The 22,227-nt window shown below is 42.3% G+C and overlaps 1 protein-coding gene across 3 annotated transcripts in view; it reads right to left on the bottom strand.

Annotated features, from left to right (window-relative positions):
• Positions 1–22,227, bottom strand: part of CCDC85C (coiled-coil domain containing 85C) — a 161,233-nt gene that overhangs the window by 24,396 nt on the left and 114,610 nt on the right. The window contains exons 3-4 of one of the 3 annotated variants that reach the window (XM_050954217.1): positions 20,087–20,125; positions 9,275–9,379 (exon numbers count right to left, since the gene is read on the bottom strand). The exons of 1 other annotated variant lie outside the window; for it this stretch is intronic. In XM_050954217.1, the coding sequence (XP_050810174.1) occupies positions 9,275–9,379; positions 20,087–20,125 (144 nt within the window). The remainder of the gene's footprint in view (positions 1–9,274; positions 9,380–20,086; positions 20,126–22,227) is intronic. One more of the 3 variants, XM_050954218.1, reaches the window with a different exon arrangement.

Here is a 22,227-nt window from a genome sequence, read left to right on the forward strand (position 1 = left end):
AGGGGCCTCATATGAAAGTGCTTTGCATGGGAGCCACCATATTTCCGGCTAAAAAGGACAAGACAGGAGTTTGATTGGAGCAGTGATGTAACTACCATCATGCTGCCTCCCACCACTACCCTAGCAGGAGGCTCAGGAAATATCCTGTGTATCAGTTCAGGATTGTCTATAGCACCCATCCCTGTGGTATCTAAGTGCTTCTTATACACACACACACTTTTTGTAATAATAATGTGCCCACCATATAGCAAAAGAAAATGCACTTTTCAGTAATATCTTTATAAGGAATGTGACATCTCTGGCTAGTACATGGTAGCAAAATCTAGGGAGATGAACCCCAGAGGCAAAGGAATTGCTCCCAGACTCCTCTTCAGTTCAATCAATGCAAATGTGATTTGTTACAAAATAATCATGCACTAAATAAAAGTATACATTAATAAATATGCAATGTCTCATTTGGTCTTTGGAGCATCCAGAGCTACCAAGTGCGTTCCCCGGGTGGAGGATGGGAGAAGTCTAAACATGTAGGCCGCTTCAAATAAGGAATAAGGAGTCGTGGACCTAAGGTTTGCATGGGGCTGGTAATCTCATCTGACAAAAACAAACTTACTACAGAAATGAACATCAGGAGCCATATCTGTGTGCAGCAGGCTCAAACAAGTGATCGACGTCATGCGAAGAATATGACATATGTTGGTCAAAACTGTAAAGAAAGCCCATGTCCTGAGAAGTCTCTTGCTCAAGACCAGATCAATAATGAAAATCAGATTTTGGAATGTGGGAACAATGTACCAAGTTATTAAAGCTGCCCAAGTAATTAAAGAAATGGATAGATTCCATCTTGATATCCATGAAATCAAGGAGTGTTAATGGACAGGTTCAAACAAATTACACTATATAGAGAAACAAAGAAGATCATTTCCATTCCAGGATTGTGGATGGTAGACTGAAGCTGGCATAGCAATCCTAATGTTGAATGAGGCAGGGCAGGAATCAGGCAAAGAAAGAATTATTAAAGCTTGGTTTCAGACTAGATTCTTCAGACTAACAGTCATACAATGCTATGTACCAACCATAAAAAAGCCAGACGAAGAAAAAAAATACTTTTTATGATTTGTTACAGAATGTGTTAGCCAAGGTCCCAACATATAATATCATAGTGACTAGAGGTGGTTTTAAATGCAAAAGTTTGAAATAACAATGATGGGTTAGATAAAGTTATAGGCAAGTGTGACAGGGGTATGGACATCAATCAAAATAGTGAATGATCAATAGAAATTTGCAATGTGAACAACTTAGTGATAGGTGGAACAATATTTCCTCATAAAGAAATCCATGAAGTGACATGGAACTCCCCAGATGGTGACACCAAGAACCAGACAGACCACTTCTGCATTTCAAGAACCTTGCGCAGCTCCTTGGCAGATGTACATGCACAGGGGAGCAAATGTGGGCAGCGACCATAACTGTTGTATCACTAACTTGAAGATCAAGTTAAAGAGGATGTTGAAGATTAAAAGAGGACCATGCATAAACAGAATACAATTAAAACACAAAGACAAAAAGTGCTTTTCAGCTTGAATTGAAGAACAGATTCAGTGTTCTAATTGAATTAACCAAAGCGAAACAAGACATCGATACTCTGTGGGAAAACATCAGAGGGTGCTATCTAGAAAATGCAATTGGCAAGAAGAATACAGAGTTCTACATGGAGAGGTGAAATGGAGGAGAGCTACAAGAGATAAAGGGCATATACTGATAGAAAATCTCAACAAGCTTAAGATGCTAGCCAAAGAGGTGACCTTACAACCTTATGTAAGACAATCAAACCGCTAAGAGGAACTTTAGCACTACTACAGGCCCTATTAAAGGTGCAAATGGAAAGACTCTTAGTACAGAAGAGGAAAAAGGGAAAGATGGGTGGTACATTTTTAGGTTGTTTTAACTAGACCAAGCCCAAGTGACCTACTAGAAATACATAACGAAGACCTAGCACTAGAACTTCATTTTGATCATCGAGATACTGCAATGTAAGAAGCTAGAACAGCCATCAGTAAACTGAAAAATGGGAAAGCAGCTGGAGAAATGGTTAAAGCAAGTGATGAAACAGCCTGCCAAAACCACAAGGAAAGTCTGGGTAGAATATAGAATGACTAAAAGAACCTAACCCAATGGAAGAGAGCCCTTATAGTAAAATTGCTAAAGAAGGGTGACCTTACCAAGTGTAATAACGGGAGAGAAAGCACATTACTCTCAGTGCCTGTGAAAATTATGTACATTATCATCCTGGAATATATCAAGAAACAAATAGATCTACAACTTAAGACAGGATCAAGCAGATTTTAGACCACTGAGATCATGTGCAGACCATACTGGCATTATAGAACCAAGTATGAGGTGGCAAGCACTTCTTGTGATAAATTTTGTAGATTTCCAGAAGGCTTTTGACACTGTATCCAGAGACAGTCTTTAGAGAATTAGAGGATATTATGGAATATCAACTAAATAATTAGAATAATCAAGGATCTATAGGTTAATGCCAATGATAAAACACAATTGAATGACCTCATTTTTGCTGATGACGTGTCCTGCTTAGTTCAACACATGACTTAATGGAAGAAAAGACCCAGCTTTTGGCAGACACAGCAAAACAAGGTGGTTTGTTTATCAACAGAGGGAAGACAAAATATGTGGCTATCGGTGTCCCAAAAGTAACCATTATAGAAGATGAAGAAACACTTGAAGTCATTCATTTTACCAATCTAGGGAGTGAGATGTACAATGATAGTGATAGATATCAAGCAATGAATATCAAAAGCAGCAAAAAACTGTTATAACCTTGAAAAAATTTGGAAAAGTAGCATGATTTGGAACTGGCAAAAATACAGATTTTTAACATAGGCATCAAGTCTGTCCTTTATGAACCAGAGTCATGGAAATTTACAACAGAAATTGATAAGATCAGCTCATTCCCAAATAATGAGCTGCAAAAGAGCTTCAGAGTCCATTGGAAAGAGTTTCTTGCAACATCAGAAATTCTAAGTAGTGCAAACCAACTTAAAGCTCAGATTGCTCCCACAGAGTTCATCACTAAAAAGGAGCAGGTGGTGGCCAAGGTACGGGGACTTGTGCCATCCTAGGGAGAGGTGGCTTCCCTGGCATGTGTCAGGGTGGGCTGTCAGGCGCAGTGGTCTACCACAGTGTGCCCCTGCAGCTGGGTGGCAGCAAGGCCACCTACTGAACTACCCCAAATTATGTTACCCCCGGGTCACTTCCTATCAATCTGGAGCTCCTTAGTTTGGGGCATGGTCAGACTTTTCTCAGTCTCTCAGTGTCCAGTTCAGTTAATCAGCCTCAGGGTTTTCAATTCCCAAAGAGCGGGGAGACCCCAAGTCCTGTGCTAGTACGGCTAGTTGCCACTCCCTACACAGTTCTCCACAACAGCGTTGCTTCCTGGTGTCACATGCAGTTCATTCCCCCTTCTCCTGGGCTACAAATGCTCTTTGAAAATGTTCCTCCACTGGAAATATGCCTTGCACCTGTTGAGTGTGGGCCTCCCTAGCCCAGTTGCTCTACTCTCTACCCTGGTTCACCATGGGGCCTGTACACCACATCACACAGTATCCTTCCAGGCACTGAAGGGAGGCTGACTGGTCTATAATTCAATGGGTACCCTGAGTTTCCCTTTTTAAAGACAGGTACTATGTTTGCCCTTCTCCAGTCTTCTGGGACTTCACCTGTCCTCAGGAGCTCTCAAAGATAATTATTAATGGTTCCAGGATTCAACTAGCTTCAGTTAATTTCCTAATTACCTTAGGATGAATTTCATTAGACCTTGTTGCCTTGAATACATCTAACTGATCTAAATATTCTCTAACCTGTTATTTTCCTATTTGGGCTTGCATTCCTTCCCTCTTGTAGTTAATATTACTTGTGTTGAGTATTTGGTCACCATTATCTTTTTCAGTAAAGATTGAAACAAAATAGCCATTGAACACCTCAGCTTCTTGATGTCCACAGTTATTAGCTCTCCTTCCCAACTAAGTAGAGGACCTTCACTTTCCTTCATCTTTCTCTTGCTTCTTATGTATTTAAAGAACCTCTTCTTAATGCCTTTTACATCCCTTGCTAGGTGTCACTCTTTTTGTGCCTTAGCCTTTCTGATTTTGTCTCTACATGACTGTGCTATTCTTTTGCATTCCTCCTTATCAATTTATCCATGTTTCCACATTTTTGTAGGATTCCTTTTTGATTTTCAGGTCACTAAAGAGCTCCTGATGGAGTCATATTTGCCTCTTATTAGTCTTCGTAACTTTCCTTCGCATTGGGAATAGTTTGCAGTTGTACCTTTAATATTGTCTCCTTGAGAAGCTGCGAGCTGTCCAAAAATCCCTTTTCCCTCAGATTTTCTTCCCATGGGAACTTACCAGCCAGTTCTCTGAGTTTGTTAAAATCTGATTTTTTTAAGTCCATTGTTTTTATTTGGCTGCCCTCACTCCTTCCTTTCCTTAGAATCATGACAAGTAATATTTCATGATCACTTTCATCTGAATTGCTTTCCACCTTCAGATTCACTACTAATTCCTTCCTGTTAGTCAGAATCAAGAGTAAAACAGCTGCCTCCCTGGTTATATTCTCCATTTCCTGAAACAAAAAGTTGTCCACAATACACTCCAAGAAGTTATTGGAAATTTTGTGATTTGCCATATTACTTTTCCAACAGATGTCTGGGTAGTTAAAGTCCCCCATTACTTTTACCGCAGAATATACATGTATACTTATATACACACAAAAATACACTGACACATTTTATTTTATTGCCAGATTGCTAGAAAAGCTCAAAATAATTACAGTGATTTGGGAATTTTATTCTAATTCTGAAAGAACCTCTACAAACTGATATATTTTCCTAATATTTTATACTTTCCTGGATTCAACACAATCAAAATTACAGAAAGGGGGTGTGATGGGGTATATGAGACCCTCTGAGGCCCCCTGCTGGAGGCTGCATGGTCTTGCCACACCCCACCCCAATAAAGGGCAGTGGAAAGGATCCTCTAAGCTGCCTGAAGTGGCTGTGTGGGACACAGCCAATCAGGGCCCAGAAGCCTAGTATAAGAAGAGCTGCAGGACCAACGGGAGTTCAGTTCCTTGCTGGAGCTGTAGAAGTGTGGCTGGCTGATGGAGCTACAGAACCCTGGACAGGGCAGCACTGCCAGAAGTTGGGGAGAGTGAGAAGGAGCCTTGAGCCAGTTGCTGGGACTCCATACCTCTGAGAAGGCTGTAAAAAACATTGGGGTTTGCTATAACTGGCCCCTCCAGTAAATAAGGATTTGAAGTTGCCAGGGTGAAGATACCTGAATTTGTAGGAATATGAGTCTAGACTGGTATTAAATTATCTCTTCTTTTCTTAGGTATTCACTTGTAAAAAGCAATATGAAAGAGGCCTGGGGGCTTGAGGGCTGTGCACTCATGCTACAGAGCTCTGAAGCAGTGTTCTCTTATCATTTAAAAGATGAGAACTGCATCCAGAATCTTATATTCAAGGCTCAGAAACAGCCAACACATGCTCTGTATGCCGTACCGGCACTTTTCTAAAACTACTTTCTTGTTCTCCAGGATCTCAGCTTCCATTTTAATAAAAAGCAAACCTAGCTGTTATGGCTGCAAAGAAAACATTAAAAAAATGTGAACTAAATGAACCTGAAACAGAGATGAGTCTGCAAAGGGCATAAAACAACAGCTCTGAGGGGTGTGAACTGCCCCATTCATTTCAGTGAGGTGTGACCTCAGCTGCCCAGTGATTATAATTTCAATGCAATATTGTTAATTCTTTTGTCCCCAGGTAAGAAAGGAAAGGGACGGTCACAATCTGGTCACAAAAATGAGTGAGGTCCCATCTTGGTGTCACAGTAGTTGGCATCCTGGATAGCACCACTTACTCTTCACTTCCTTGCCTCACCCTATGCAAGAAGCCCAACAGCGCACAGAGACCATGCACAGTCATTCTGAACAGCTGCATAATCTGCTGAGAGTAGGCAGAGCTTCTTTTATGAGCAGAGCTTGGAAAAGCACCACCACTTCTCTCCTGCCCCTGGCTTATAATTAGAAGATTTCTCAGTGTTGCCAACTCTTGCGATTTTATTATAAGTATCAGAAAAAATGGTGTTTTTCTTAAAACCCCAGCTGCTGGACTCATGTGGATATGTGAGAATCTCCACTTTCTTTTTTTTTTTTTTAAGTATGTTTCTAGCCGTATGGTTCTGAAGAAAAACTTGAAAACCTGACCAAAGTATGGTCTAAAGGTTCAAAGCTATACATTGGGGGTTGATAGTTATAAGCATGGGCCTCTCTTGTAGTGGTGTATTAGTTTTACAGGGCCTTTTCTCAATCTCCCCAAAGAGACAACACCAAAAAGTAGCTTCCTGCTTCCACCAATTTAAATAGGATCTTTAAAGTTTCCTGCTCTCCAATCCCAACAATACACTGGCACTTTGCCTGCTATAATTTGTCAGCCCAGCAGAGATAGTCTACCCATATCGTGCATTACTGTCACACATCAGGTTTTATTTACAGGAATAAACTATTATGCTGACCCATTACAAAAGCCATTTAGCATACTTCAAAATCTCTAGACTGAGATCCTTCTCCCTGCTTTGGCCCCTTTACTCTGGATAAAAGGGCCAGGGTGGTGTCAAGTTGCTCCAAAGCCCTGGGTCCTGCCAATGGAGGATTCTCCTGGTACAGATACTGTGGAAGACAGCCATTGAGGAGGTGCCTGGAGTGGAGCTTTGGGTGGGAGGGTTGTGTTGGGGTAGGGCCATAACATGCGGCGCTGCAGAGATTCTGGGAAGTGCTGCATCCCTAGGGGAGATGCAGGAGGCTGTCTAAATTCTGACCGTGCTGAGGAGCAAAAGCCATCTTAAATCCCCATCCCCTTGGGTTGTGAGTTCTTTGCAGCACCTCACCTCTAGAGTTTATCTTTAGCTTTGTTACAAACACTTGACTCAGTGAAAGCTCATACACCAAAAACCTGCAAGTTAGATTTCACACTGTTAGAAACTGAATTGCTTAAATGCCATCTTTAGTAGCAAAAGTATAGCAAAAACTTGCTTCATGGTTAGAGATATCTTTTGCCCCATCCCTAAGAGGCAAACGTTTGTTCAGCAGAGTATTAAAGGAACACAACGATTAAGCATATTTGTACTATCAGTTTTTAAAAAAGAAAGACATGAGGAGTTACCACATATGGGCAACTTAAATTACATCTCACAATCCTAATTCATTACTAGATTAATTCTGGAGAAGACATCTGACCATAACAGATGAACTCTTGAGCAATCCCTTAACAAATGAAATAGCATTCCAAAAATTAAATAATAATGCCTTGTAGTTACATAACATGTTCTGTCAAAAGCTCCTTAAGCAAAGAATTAAGCCTTAAAAACACCTCCATGGAGTTGGTAATTATTTCTCCTCTTTTATAGATGAGGAAACGGAGGCACAGAGAGGTGAAATAACTTGCAGAAGTTCACACAGGAGAGAGAGACTGGAAGAGAACCCAGATCTCCTGATTCCCAGACCTGTGCCTCAGCCACCTTATTATACAGCAAGCAAGTACCTGCAGTTATCATTATTTATTCTTTTTAAATTGATTTAGATTTTATTTTTTTTTAAATCCCCATCCCAGCCTCCCTCTGCAGGAGTAGACAGAATATATAAGTAGAAAATCCATACCACTTGAACAGTGTCCATAAAAAAAAAAATCTAGGAGACTCCCCCGACTCCTGCCTTCCAAACTCCAACTCCCATAGCATCCCTGGAGAATCTTGAGTGGAACTAGAGGTTATTTTACCTCTGTATTTGGCATTCGTGAGACCACTGATGGAATACTGTGTGCAGTTCTTGTGTCAACAACCGAAGAAGGATGTTGATACATTGGAGAGGATTCAGAGAAGAGCCACATGAATGACTAAAGGGTTAGAAAACCTGCCTTGTAGCAACAGACTCAATCTATTTAGCTTAACAAAGAGAAGATTAAGAGGTGACTTGGTTATAGTCTATAAGAACCTACGTGGGGAACAAATATTTAATAATAGGTTCTTCAGTCTAACAGAGAAAGATACAACACAATCCACTGGCTGGAAGTTGAAACTAGTCAAATTCAGCTTGGAAATAAGACATAAAATTTTAACAGTGAAGGTAATCAACTACTGGAACAATTAACCAAGAGTCATTGTGGATTCTGCATCAGACAATTTTTAAATCAAAACGATGTTTTTCTGAAGGTTATGCTCTATGAATTATTTTTGGAGAAGTTCTATGGCCTGTGTTATACAGGAGATCAAACCAGATGCTTACAGTGGTCCCTTGTGGACTTGGAATGTATGAATCCTGAAAAGTAATAAGCACTCAAAGCTATGATCTGCACACTGTCAGAATCAGACCCTGGATCGATTTCATATCACTTTACAGCCAGCATGTGTCTGGACACTACCAGGGCTACCCGTACTGAGCAATCCTTACCGTGATATAATTGAACAAGTATAACATTCAGAGGTTCCTCGATCTTTTTGGAAGAAGAGCATCAAGGATTGTTTGGTATGTTCTCATCAGCTACATTTTGCACAATAATTAGTGGGGGTTGTGGGACTGAAAGGAGGAGCCAGGAAGATAACAGCATATTGTTTAGCAAACTCAAGACATTTCACCTCCTTTGTCGTTTTAGAGGAAGCAGAGCAGGCCCATCTTGTTACATAAACTTATTTGCTGTACAGAAGCAGCACAGGGTAAACAGAAAGCACCAAGAACTTGAGCACTAGAGATTCTGACTACTAATTGTTAGAAACTGGCAATGTCTTTTATCTTATCCAGTGTCAGATTTTTTGACACGGGCCATAAGAGTTTAAGAAAAGGAGCATCAGATTTGATTGGACCCCTTTTGTTTTCAGATAGGCACTTAGTGACAGGTTTCTGAGTTATCTGAGAAACCTCAACTAGAAAAATCCTGAGCTCAACATTTCATGGGTTACGATCACCAGACTTTCCTCTGTCTGGAAATCTGCAACCTGTAAAATTGAATAAGTCTTGTGATAAAGGGCCTGATTTTATTTTGTTTCACACCACTGATTTCAGGGTAAAATTTAGTTCTGAAGGAATGACCTATTAACCTGTCAGATATTTGCATTCATGGCCTGAGCTCAGGCTCGATCTCTCCTCAGAAATTTAAGATTCTTGTCTGTATAAATACACCAGGTAGCTAAATGGCTCTTACATTTTGCATGGAATCCTGATATTGCGGCAGTGATGACAGCTGTGACTCAGAGTGGTACGGGGATAACCCTTTTCTTAGAGTCCTCAAATCCCCAGAGCTAGATTGCTGCAAAGACAAAGAAAGAAAATAGGACAATCTGTATTAACCAGAGGAAGGAAAATAATGCTCAATCTGATTAGAAGTCTTTATTAACTTTTCCTTGTGACCATCTCTATTCTGTGGCCTGTTCCCATAATAACTTTTCCCTGAAATGATGGTTAAAATAACCATCATGGTTAAAATGCTTTTCCTTTCCTCAATTCTGGAAAAACATTGTCAAGTGGTTGGAGATTAAGCAGATAGACTGGGCAGATATTTTATTTTGCCCAACTTCATCTAAATTTCAGATCACTAAAAAAAAAAAATTATATTAATATGCAGATAGAAAAATTATTCACATGAACTCTGACCCCATTCCTGTAAAATAAAAATGTATTATTAGAAGAAAAGTAGCACAGACCGATCAGAATATACCAGAAACCATTTTCTATCTCTCCTTTTAAGATGACATTGGCTATCCAACTGGCAATTGGAGAGTAATAAGTGTTTTTAAATATTGACACTCTCATTTATGAAAGCTTTCGCGTGTCAGTGACACCATCTCTTGTTTGGCTAAGAATTTCTTGCACACAAAGAGTCTCGAATAAATATTCTACATGTCATACAAATGTTATAAATCACACACATTCTATGGAAAATAATACCCACAATGACCACCAAATGATCATGTATTATAATGGTACTGCATAATCCCCTTATGAGGGATCTCTGTCTAGTTCCCTCACTTGGTGAAGCTGAAATGAGATACACTTAGAACCAGCAGAATTGTTTTTAAAAGATCCAGTATACCTGAGGATGACATGAAGGACCTGGGATGAGAATTATATCATTTTATTACCATAAACATGCCATTAACTTTATATATTTTAAGAGTGTCAAGCAATGCATTGTCCTCCATTTTAAAGCTCTAAAAGCATGACCTTTGGGATTTTTATGCTCCATTAAGACTTTTGACTTGCATTTGCTGCAAAAATGATATTTTCCACTTCAAAAGAACTAAATAAAAACCATCGGTGCAATAAAATTTAATGGAATGTCTCATAAATCAGCTCAACTGTTCAGATAAAAAAAACACCCCAGTAACCCCAGGGGTTGACCATAGCCAAAACCTTTAGAACTCTTGTCGCTGCAGCATTGGTGGTGGGTGTACTTCCACTGCTTGGTCCCTTTTTACAGCAGAAAAGTTTGGTTCCCTTAGAACACATTCACCATTCTCCCATCATTGACAGTAGAGATTTTTTTTCTTGCAGTGATCTGTTTGGGAACTCTGTTTCTGAGCTCTCAAATATTATATTTTTCTAAAAAGATCCAGTGTGATCTAACGAGTTCATAGCTACAGCCCGCTAACCCTATTCCTTTTACAGGATGTGCAGAGATGACTAGTCTTCATGGCAGCTAACCTAAAGAACTGGATATTACTGCCACATAGTTTAACCTGCTAGAAGTGTTTTATCCCTTTGAAATCAGTTGCCATAGAATGATTTGCACAGATTGCACATTAACACTTTCCTTCGAATTGTAAGATGGCATCAGAAGTGATCATTGTCTTGTTTTCCCAACTTTTACATTTGACAAGTGAAAAGTCAAAGACAGTAATATTTTGAAATGTAGCTCACTCTTGCAAGTAAAATGTACTTGGAACTGAGGGCAAGATTTACTTCACTGTATAAATGCCTGGGCTTTTTTTGGAAGTTTGAGGGTGAAGGCATTTGGGGAGAAGGGTTGGACAGGTCTATGCAAATCTGATGACCAGACACCTTCGTTTAATGACAATGTCCCATGGGTCCAACGTGTAATCATTTCTTGGCTGATTATATTGAAACAGAGGATTTGTCCTGGCTGGCTGTGCAAGCTACAACCTGCACCTCACCTATCACATATGAACATGTGGCTCCAGCAGTCTCAATGTTGGATTCCATCACTGTGTTATCTACCGTTGACCTCCATTTTGCCTTGACACTTCTGGGCATGGTGTACTGCTCCCTCCTGCATCTGAGTTGAACGCATGCATATGTGCACGCACGTGAACAAAGGCAGACAGTACAGCAAGGAATTTTAAAGTCCTTGCTATGTGCTAGAGTGATCACAGATGCATAGGCTTTTATCCGTAACGCTCCAGTCCAGAAGGACAATGCATGCCTTGTTGGGGATTAGAGTGCATGGCCCAACATGTAATTCTGCTGCACTGGAATCTTACAAACTGCACTGATAGAAAAGTGCCACTTTCTGACACAAACATGGAAGGGACTGGGTGAATACGGATAGAGATGGGCAATTTGTGGCTATTTATTTCTATCTTTCAGCATCTTGCTCTCTTGCCACAAGATGAGTTGTTCCCATTGAGAAGGGTCCTGGTACTCTGGACCAAGTGTTCATTTTCTCTAGCACATTACAGATTGCCCTGACAGCAAAGTCAAAATATCCTTGTGAATAAATCCCCCTTATCCCTGAGTGCCCCCATGCGGCTGGGTGCCATAATGCCAGGTTAGTATCCCACTTCCCCTTTCGAGCCCTTAAGCACTTCACAAAAGGCTCTCTTAGCTCAATAATACCCCCCCGGGGCTAGTTTATCAGAAAAACACAGTGCATGTATCTGTACAAAAATCCCAAAACATCGTCCATGTATTGCCCCTCAGTGCATATAGTAATTAAGATCCCACAACTTCCAGTTCATCAACATAACACACACCATACTGCAGCATTTTCCACCACATCTTGGCTCTTCTTCAGTCCTTTCCTGTCCTTCTGCCAGGAGAGCACCCCTAGCCCTTCCAGCGCGGGCGGGAGTGGGGGGGGGGCAGGCAGGCTCCGTGCCCAGCTCCCAGAAAGCTGCCAGCCAGGGCCAGCTCTACTGTTTTCGCCGCCCCAAGCATCACGCCTTATTGCCACCACGGACAGTGGGGGCAGTTCGTGTGCCGTTAGGACAGCACATGCATTTCCGTGGCAGCGGCAATTCGGTGGCAGCTTCCGTCTTCAGCCGGAAGACAGAAGCTGCGCCGCCACGGACAGCTGAACACAGAAGCTGCTGCCGAATTGCCGCCACCGTGGAAATGCGCCTGCCGCCCCAATGGCACACAGACGGCCCCCGCCCTCCGCAGCGGCAATTCAATGCGCTGCTCGGGGGCAAAAACACACAGACTGCCGCCCCTTGCAGATTGCCGCCCCAAGCACTTGCTTGGAATGCTGGTGCCTGGAGCCAGCCCTGCTGCCAGCAGAGGGGAGGCCAGGGGGAAACCACGGTATATGGGAGCTGCGGGGGCAGCACGAGGAGACCCTGGCCATCCCTCCAGCTCCTAGGAGCCACCTGAGGTCAGCACCGTCCGGAATCCACACCCTGACCCCCCTCCCATGCCCTAATCCTCTGCCCCAGCTCAGAACCCCCTCCCACATCCAAACTCCCTCCTGGAGCCCGTACCCCCTCCTGCACCCCAACCCCCTGCCCCAGCGCTGAGCCATCTCCTGCACTTGTCCCCAACCTGGATCCCTCTCCTGCACCCCAAACCCATCATCCCCAGCCCCACTCCAGAGTCTGCACCCCCAGCTCGGAGCCCTCACACCCCTGCACTCCAGTCCAGAGCCCCCTCCAGCATCCTTAATCCCTCATTTCTGACCCCATCCCAGCACCTGCACCCCCAAGTCCATGCCCAGAGCCCATACTCCTTCCCACACCCTAATCTCCTTCCCCATCCTAGAGCCCCCTCCCATACTCCGAACCACTGGGCCCCACCCCCACCTGCACCCCAAACCTCTCATCCTTGGCCCCACCCCAGAGCCCGCATCGCCAGCCAGAGCCCTTACCCCCTCCTGCACCACAAACCCCCTGCCCCAGCCTGTTGAAACTGAGCAAATGAGCAAGGGTGTGGGAGAGTGAATGAAGGAGGGAGGGGGGATGGAGAGAGTAGGAGGGGGTCCTTGGAGAAGGGGAAGGGCAAGGGTGTTCGGTTTCCTGCGATTAAAATGTTGGCAACCCTACTTGGAAGCCAGCAGGCTACCCCTTCTGCTGATCTCTTGCCTTCAGCCCTCTGGCTCCCACTCTGCAGCATGGAGACATCAGCAGGAATGCCCCTCTTCTGCTCCCCTGTTCAGACCTCTCAGGTCCATGGCTCTCCAGCTTGGGAGTTAGCAGATAACACCCTTCCCGGCTTTTCTGCCTTCAGCCCTCTGACCCAAGCTCTCTCTAGCTTGGGGAGATCAAACAGCAAACCCCTCTTGCTGCTCTCCTGACTTCCAATTCTCCCTGATCCTTCCCCGGGTGCTGCCCAACCTCCTTTATTGGCCAAATTGGGGACACCTGTTCTGGTGCAGGACAGTTCACTTAAAGGTGCCAGCTGCCCTGTGACAATCTGTCTTGCCAAACAATTTAAGGCAACCACACCTTTGCCTGGTCTACACACAAGGTTGCACTGATTTAGCTGAAGATGTGATTTTACACTGATTAAAGAGATTGGTGCAAGCCCCAGCATGGACACTGTTCTGGTTTCAACCTGGTTTATAGCAGTTTAGTTTGTGTTGGTAAATTTACAGGCACAAATTAAACCAATAAAACCGAGGCTCCACACAGGAGTTTTCATTTGTTTAACTAAATCAGTTTTTAAACCAATTTTAGTCGAACTGGTGCAACGTCTCTGTTTAGACAAAGCTTCTGGTTGTTTCAGTTGTTGCTGTTCATGAGTCTGATCCAATGCCCTGGAGATCAATGTAAAGATGCCCACTGAATTCAGTCTACACTGAATCAGACCTTTAGGTAAAGAAAAATGGAACAAACCATTGAGAGAACCTTCAATGGGCTGTCAGCATCGGAAGAGTCCATAGAAAAATAAATGTATTTAGGAAGCAGTGAATGGGTGTTCATGCTCCTTGTTAATCCGTTGTTCTCTCTCTGAGTCTCATAGTTTTGGAGAAATCCATTTCTACACTAGTGGCCAATCCAGCTCCCATTGAAATCAGTGCAAATGTAAAGTCAGCCATAGGGACTGAACCACAGAGCTCTGGTTCTAAAGCATAACCCTGTGCTGCCTGAGCAAATTCTCCCTTCACAGGATACAAACATCTCTTTGAAGTACAAAAACTTAATCACCTCAGTAATAGTCTTTCCAGGTCAGGGGTAAGGCACATTAGTGGGGTGGAGCAGAAAATCTTGACCTATTTGGGCTACACTTTCAGTGCTGTTGCTCCAGTCCCTCTCATGAGCACTAAACAGTTCTAGTTTCCTTTTACAATTTTCTTTAAAAGAAAATTTGTTTCAAAATGTAACTTGTTCTATGAAAACTGGTTTCCTCCAACAGCCCATAAAGCATATCTCAGCACCATTATTTCCCGGCTGCAGAAGAAAAGCATTTCAATTAAACTGGTGCAATTACCTCACAGACATTCATAAACATTTACACATTCATCAGACTTTGCTATCAAGGTCTAAAGCTAACCAAGGAAAAGTGTGAATCTCTCATTAACAGGCAATATGACTAATGATGCATCAAAATGAGAAACTATTACGCCATTTAAACCTAAATTAAAAATGCTGGTATTTGCATTGTTAGTTCACTCACAAAATGAAATCCCTTATTCCCTTGCCCAATTTTCATTACTGAGATGGAAGAGACTCCTAAATTACTTTTCTCATCAGAACGGCATTTAAAAGCACAATTGCTGATCACCTTCATTCTACATCACCGTTTGGAGATGATCTTAGTTGCAGGTCTTTAGTAAATCACTGTTCAGTAAAGTCATTTTACAAGTCTTGTGAAAGAAAATCCTTCATACGATGAAAAGCTTCACACCACTCAACTTAGTTAGGAGTCAGTCCTGCTTTCAATGGGAGCAGGAGCAAGTCCTTAAATAACAAGATAGATCCTAAAGCACACACTAATGTAAGGCCTAATCCTGCTTTCCATTTTTGTACACAGTACTTTCCATTGGCTTTCTTGGTACACAAAGAAAGCAGGATCAGGCACATAATATCACTTAAGTGCAAGGTCTCACTTAGCTCCAATCCAACTTCCATTGTAGTCAGACAGAGTGTCCATCAATTACTCAGTGTAGAACTCTGTCCCCCGCGAGTGGCAGGGCAACATACAGTCATTGATGAGCCTGGGACAGCTTTACCTAACAGAACAGTCTTTCAACTCAGGCAGTAGAGGTTGGTGCTTTAGAACTAGAGGTCTTGAGTTCAATCTGCACTGCCACCAACTGACTTATAGGCATGATGTTCATTTGCACCCATTTCAATAGATTTCTCCAAAACTACGAGACTCTGAGAACAATGGAGCATATACACCAAACCACTGCTTCCTAAACACATTCATTTTCATGTCAGACACCTCCATCATTGACAGCCCATCAAAGGTTCCCCCAGTGCAGTTATTTACTTATTCTCTGAGAATGACCGTGCAACATCTTTTACTGTTTAATTAATCCTAAAGTCTTGAATCAGAAGAAGACTTCTAGTGGCCAGATCCTGAGGTCTATACATGGTTGTTACTCAGCTTAAGCCTTAATGAAGGAAATGAGTCCAACTCTGTTCCCGCTTAAATCAATGGGTATTTTACGCATTCACTTCAGTGACAGTGGGTATGGAGTTAGACCTTAGTGAAAACGGACTAACGCCATAAGTTTCTCTCTCTTCTAGAATATAGGTCTAATCATTAATAAAATAATAAGAAGAAGAAGTTGAACTGGATGAAAAAATAGGGAACATTTTTCACAACATTTCATTTTTTGTTAGAAATCTCAAATTTTTGACAAATTTCAATCAATTCTAATAATAAACTTTTTAAAACTATTATCACGCACCCGAAGTCTGAACCAAAGCTTATTATTCTTTCTAGCAGAGAGAATAAATTGTGACCTGTTACTTTTGACCTGCTGTGATCAGGGTTATTCAATCTGATTACAATGCAAATAGCATGAGAAGACGGATGATGTTTATGTTGCTATTTTAAGGTTAGGTAACAAGCAGAAACATTTATTTTCCTTTTTCTTTCTGTCTGGTCAGTGCTATTGCTATATTGAACCAACTATGTAGATAAGAACTTACACGCAAGCAGGGCCGGCACTATCATTTAGGCGACCTAGGCAATGGCCTAGGGCGCCAGAATTTTTGGGGGGCGCTATTTTGCCGGGGACGCAGCACGTGGGTCCGGTGGACCTACCGCAGTCATGCCGGTGGACGGTCCGCTGCTGGAAAGGCTCCAGTGGAGCTGCCGCAGTCATTTCGGCAGACGGTGCGCTGGTCTAAAGGCTCCAGCAGACCTACCGCAGTCATGCCTGCGGCAGCTCCACTGGAGCCTTTCCAGCAGCGGACTGTCCACCGGCATGACTGCGGTAGGTCCACCGGACCCGCGGGGGGCAGCAAAATGGCCGTCCACCTAGGGCATCAGAAACCCTGACGCCGCTCCTGCACGCAAGTAAGACAAATTATCTTTTTAGTTACACTTTAGGCTAACTTCTGCTGTAGAGGATGGAAAAACAGAACAAAGAGGACCTAATTCCTATACACTAGGACAGGGATAGGCAACCTATGGCATGCGTGCCAAAGGCTGCATGTGAGCTGATTTTCAGTGGCACTCACACTGCCCACGTCCTGGCAACTGGTCTTGGAAGGGCTCTGCATTTTAATTTAATTTTAAATGAAGCTTCTTAAACATTTTAAAAACCTTTTTTTACTTTATATACAACAATAGTTTAGTTATATATTATAGACTTATAGAAAGAGACCTTCTAAAAATGTTACAATATATTACTGGCACGTGAAATCTTAAATTAGAGCGAATAAATAAAGACTCAACACACCGCTTCTGAAAGGTTGCCGACCCCTGCACTATGATATAATAAAATGGATCATTCCTATATTAAAGTTAAACAGAGAAAGATCCAAATTTGCTTGATAGCCACCCAGATCTTTCTCAGCATTTATGTATAAGATTAGTAAAGCTATGGAACTATTTAAATTAGAACTATGTTCTAAAATAACCCAGGAATATTAGAAAATGACATTGTCAGCTTCCAATAATCAATGAATTAGCATTCAGAACAGAACTTATATAAGTGCTCATTAATTGAAAATACTGTTCTCTCCTTTGTCGTCAACTGAAATAGCTGAAGACCTGTACAGGAGGAAAAAAGTAGATTCTCCATTTGTATCCGCATGCTCTGAAGTATTAGAGCCTTTTCCCTAGGTTGCTCTGTCAGATTGTCTGTTTTTGCTTGTTTTCCTCCTGGGTAATTTTTTCTTCTTTTTACCTTCCCACAGTCTGTCAAAGCTGGCATTTGATAGTCCAATTTGCATGGAAAACAGAAAGAAGCATCACTCTTGTGAAGCCCTGCACTGTTGAAGAGCATCTACTAATGATAACTTGCGTGTCTGGAGTTTTTATTTACTGTCAGTGGAGTCCATTCAGGAGGGGATTGGGAAGCACTGAGTGGACAACTGCAGACAATGTCACGGACTCTGGAAATCCCAGTGGTCATAACTTTTAGACACTGCACTGTACGCTTCACCTTTCAACCATTTTAACTTCTTGATGGTGAGCTAGAGAGACAGCAGATTGCATGTTATACTGGTGGGCTCAGCTCATTGCCTGGCAAGGTGAGCCACTACAACAGGAGGTTCCCCCCTCATGCCCCCTCCATATGAAAAGGACTTTTCTATAGCAACCTGACAGACATAGGCTCTGATTATGCTTTCATTTATCCCATCCTCCCCCATGTAAATCAGGAGTAACTCCATAAAGCCAACTGCCTTGGAATGGTGTAAAATTGGTGTAAGATCAGAACTTGGCCTTTAGTCCACTGGCATTCATTTTAAACAGAACAGCAGCGCTTTTACATAGGAAAATGATATTCAGACTGTTGTACGTTCTGAGCAGAAGCATTATGAAAAGTGAATGGGAAATCTTACACACACACAAAGTATATTTAAGATCCAAAAGCACAAACCAATTATGCGCAGAGCATGATATTTTAAAACAAAATAGCTGAGATTCATTTACTTTTGACTTACCTGCTTAGCCTTGCATTCAAGGCTCTGAGTTTTCCTTGCAAGAATAGAAAAGGCCACTAACACACAACTTTATCTTGAACTGTTACTGGCATTGGTGGTGTCATCTATTCTTTCAGAGAAATGCAGATTCCTGAACTTGGAGGGTAGCCAAGATTTCTGATCACTTTTAAATGATACCCACAGGTCATAACGTCATAACTGTGTTACACCTGTTATGCAACAGAGCTTTAGAGGAAAATATATCTTAGCATGCAGTAAAACTAAATGGAAAGGATTCTTAGATCTGCAATAAACTCAACAGTTGCAATATACTGTATTTTTGTCAACACCATTGTAAAAGATTTGCTCTAAAGCGTGTACATGTCACACCAGCATCCCAACCTCTAGAGAGATGGACAATTTCCATTTTTAGGGTCTGCTCCGCTCTTTTTGTCTAATTTAAATATTTAAGGTGAAATGCACCCCATCCAGTGAAGCAGGACAAGACATCTGGACCATTTAAACGCTTAAGGGACTTTATTGCTCTATAGGCCCTGGCCCTCTCCATAGGGGCTAATTTCACTCTGGTTATTTTAGCTTCACTCTAAAGGTCCAGAACACCACTTAGGCTTCAGGTAGGAGACCTGTGGAAAGTTAGCACTCTGAGTGCTGGAATCCTGATTGGCTGGGTATATGGAAGCACTCTGATTTCAGTTGTGGAGGAAGTAAGGGTAAATCAGAAGCTGATTAGCTCAGGCTCTTGTGCGGGTAGGTAAAGGAGGCAGCTGCGGGTAGGAGGGAGGTTGGGTTGTACAGGTGAGTGGGAACCAGTACATAGGAGGTTGGTAGAACTGGGACCAAAGTTCAGTGTGTGTGTGTGTGTGTGTGTGTATGAGGATGATAGATAAAATTAGGGTTAGGTAGAAAAGAGAGTGAAAGAACATGTCTATGTTGCAGTGTAAAGATCCCTCAGACTTGGGAGGAGGTAGGAATGAGCTCATATCTGGGGACACAGGTCAGGAAGCTGATTAGATAAGTGAGGCTGGTGAAGAACTGGACAGTCTGAGGGGCCGAGTTCCTTCAAATTTGACAGCCAAAAGGTGGGTGCGGGATATCAGAAGCTGGAAACACATGTTGTCATCTGCAGTGTCTAGGTGCAATTTACTGAGGAAGGCCTGTAGATCATTCTAAGCATTAATTTAGAGAGCGGCCAATGTGCTTATGGACAGTAGTACAATATATTATCTAAGTCACCTGCCTATTGCTGTGGTGTATATACTTCACCACCTACTGGCAGCATTTCACTGCACCATAATTGTTCTAGTAATTGAAATTGCCTCAATTTTGACACTCAACAGTCAGTTGTTTGCATCTGGGTAATTAAATGGAAGATTTAGTTTGAAAGCTTTTGCTATTATTCCAGACACACACTGGTCCAGAAGCCATTTAGCTGTGAGCTCCTCAAACTGGCACATGGCTTTGATTTGAATAGTAATTTTGATAGTACAGTCTGAGTTTTGACAGACTTACCCATATCTTTATTACCAATGCAGAGCAGAAGTTAGACATAATTAGGAGTGCATTTAATACATTCAGATGATTAAAAATGGAAAATTGCCAACATGAGCCTCTGAAAGAAAGATCCACCAGTGCACCAAACAGCCACCACCAATACTCAGAGGCAGTCCCACAGATCCCAAAAGCTCACAGCTTATAAATGTACTAGATCTCGCTACCTTAATGAAATTTCTTGGCAAGCTGTTGCGGTCAGCCAGCTAGGAGGGAACAAAAGAATATTATACAATTTAAATCTTAATTAAAATAAAAGACACTTTATTGTCATGGTAAACTTTAATCTTTATTACAGATTACTAAAATAGGACCTTTTTAACATTCAGGCTTTGCAAGATAAAATTTGAACTCAAAGGTCTTTACAAACATTGATAAATTAAGACTCACATAACTCCTTATGAGACAAATAAACACAAATAGCCTAATATCCCTATTTTAAAGATGGGGAACCTCAGACAAAATTGGCCAAACTGTTATACCCTTACTTGTACTGAATAACACTTTACCTTACAAGAACTCCTCTTGAATTCAATAGCCATAACCGTGCTATAATAAAATATTCAGCATGATTAAACTCAGTGTTAAATCATTGACTTCAATAGAGTTACGTCGGATTTAAATGGATGTAAGTAAAATCAGAAAAAAAGGCCTTAAATGACTCGTCCAGGATCCCACAGCAAGTCGGCAGAAGGGCTGGTGACAGAACCAAGAATTTCTGCCTCCTGGCCATGTTCTCATATCACTAGGCCTGACCACAAGAACAAGGGGCAACATTCTGTGCTGCACCTCTTAAAAGGAATGTGATTAGGTAGCGTTAAGCCACCTTTGCACCCTCTTGATCCTGGGCTGCTCTGCAGCCCCTAGAGCAACATAGACCATCTTGGGTGGCTATCTAAGCAACCTATCTCCAGCTGCCTGTGGACTGCAGCACTGCCCAGAATCCCTGCAGCATTAAGTGTTGTGACCCCACTCCCAACATGCCCTTCCTATCTCCAGCTCTGCCCCTCCCTGCACACCCTCTGTGCCAGGGCTTGTGAGGAGGTGCTTAGAAGACAGTCTTATGGCTGTTTTCCATATTGGCTGCACCAGAAGAACTCTCCAGCTGTTCAATACAGAGCTTTTATGGGTCCTCAACACCACCATTAAGGGTATGGAGGGGGATACGACTTCCCTAGGAATCCAGTTTTGACTGGAATAGGCTTAATTTGATGATTGAGACAGACGCTTTGCATACAAGTTGTCAGCTAGCTTCACACAAGGAACATACATAATATGGGTAAGAGCTTCAAAGCTGTCTAGAGTATTTAACCATCCAACTCCCACTGAAATTGATCTCTGTCTCCCACTCACACACGTGCGCGTGCACACACACACACACATACGGATGGCCGGAGTTGACACACACGCACTCTTGTATGGATGGCCAGGGTTGCCAGTAGGGTAATGCTCTCAAATCCAGATTAACAGAGTCACAGAGTTTAGGGTCAGAAGAAACCACCAGATCATCTAGTCTGACCCCCTGTACATCACAGACCACTAATAATCACTAACCCCAACAATCAAAACTAGTCTAAAGTATTACAGTCCACAGGCAATTAAATTACAGTGTGCCACCAGCAGAGAACAGACAGGCTCAAGATGCACCACTGCCCAAGGCCCCTGCATTGGCAGGGAATGGATTAAGTGAGATATACCCAGATGATCTTGGCAAGTGACCTGCCCTCCGTGTTGCAGAGAAAAGTAAAAAGCCCCACGGTCACAGCCACTCTGACCTGAATACAAGAAGCAATCCCCTGGATTGTATACTCTGGCCACAACGCACCAGCACATGTAAAATGGCACAAACAGTGTTGGCCACATTGCTTCTGGTATTTCCAGTAGCTGAAACTATCAGCATCCTTAGTCAAGACCTAAATGGAGGCTGCACATCTTTATCTGGCTCCAAGGCAGTCCATCAGTGCTTTGCAGCTGCATTTTTAAATGCCAGTAAGTAAACCCCAAGCCATTACTTCCTCAGATCCCATCCTACCATCTCCCCTACAATCTATCATGACATTAACTAAAAACTGAATTAAGCTTCAGCCATTAAAGATATTCTTACCAATCATGCTTCAGCAAAACACATGTACGACGTTAAGAACATCTGAGCAGTCCCATTAGCTTCAATGGGACTGCTCGCATGTGATTAAATTTACACGAGTATTGGGTATTTTGGGAGCTGACTGTTTATTGTTTGGGTGGGGTTTTTTTTTAAAGGAGAGAAACTTCTCAAAATACTGCAGATGAAAGGAAAGTTAAGGGATGA

The sequence above is a fragment of the Gopherus flavomarginatus genome, chromosome 5, assembly GCF_025201925.1.
Source record: "Gopherus flavomarginatus isolate rGopFla2 chromosome 5, rGopFla2.mat.asm, whole genome shotgun sequence".
NCBI classification, from domain to species: domain Eukaryota; kingdom Metazoa; phylum Chordata; order Testudines; family Testudinidae; genus Gopherus; species Gopherus flavomarginatus.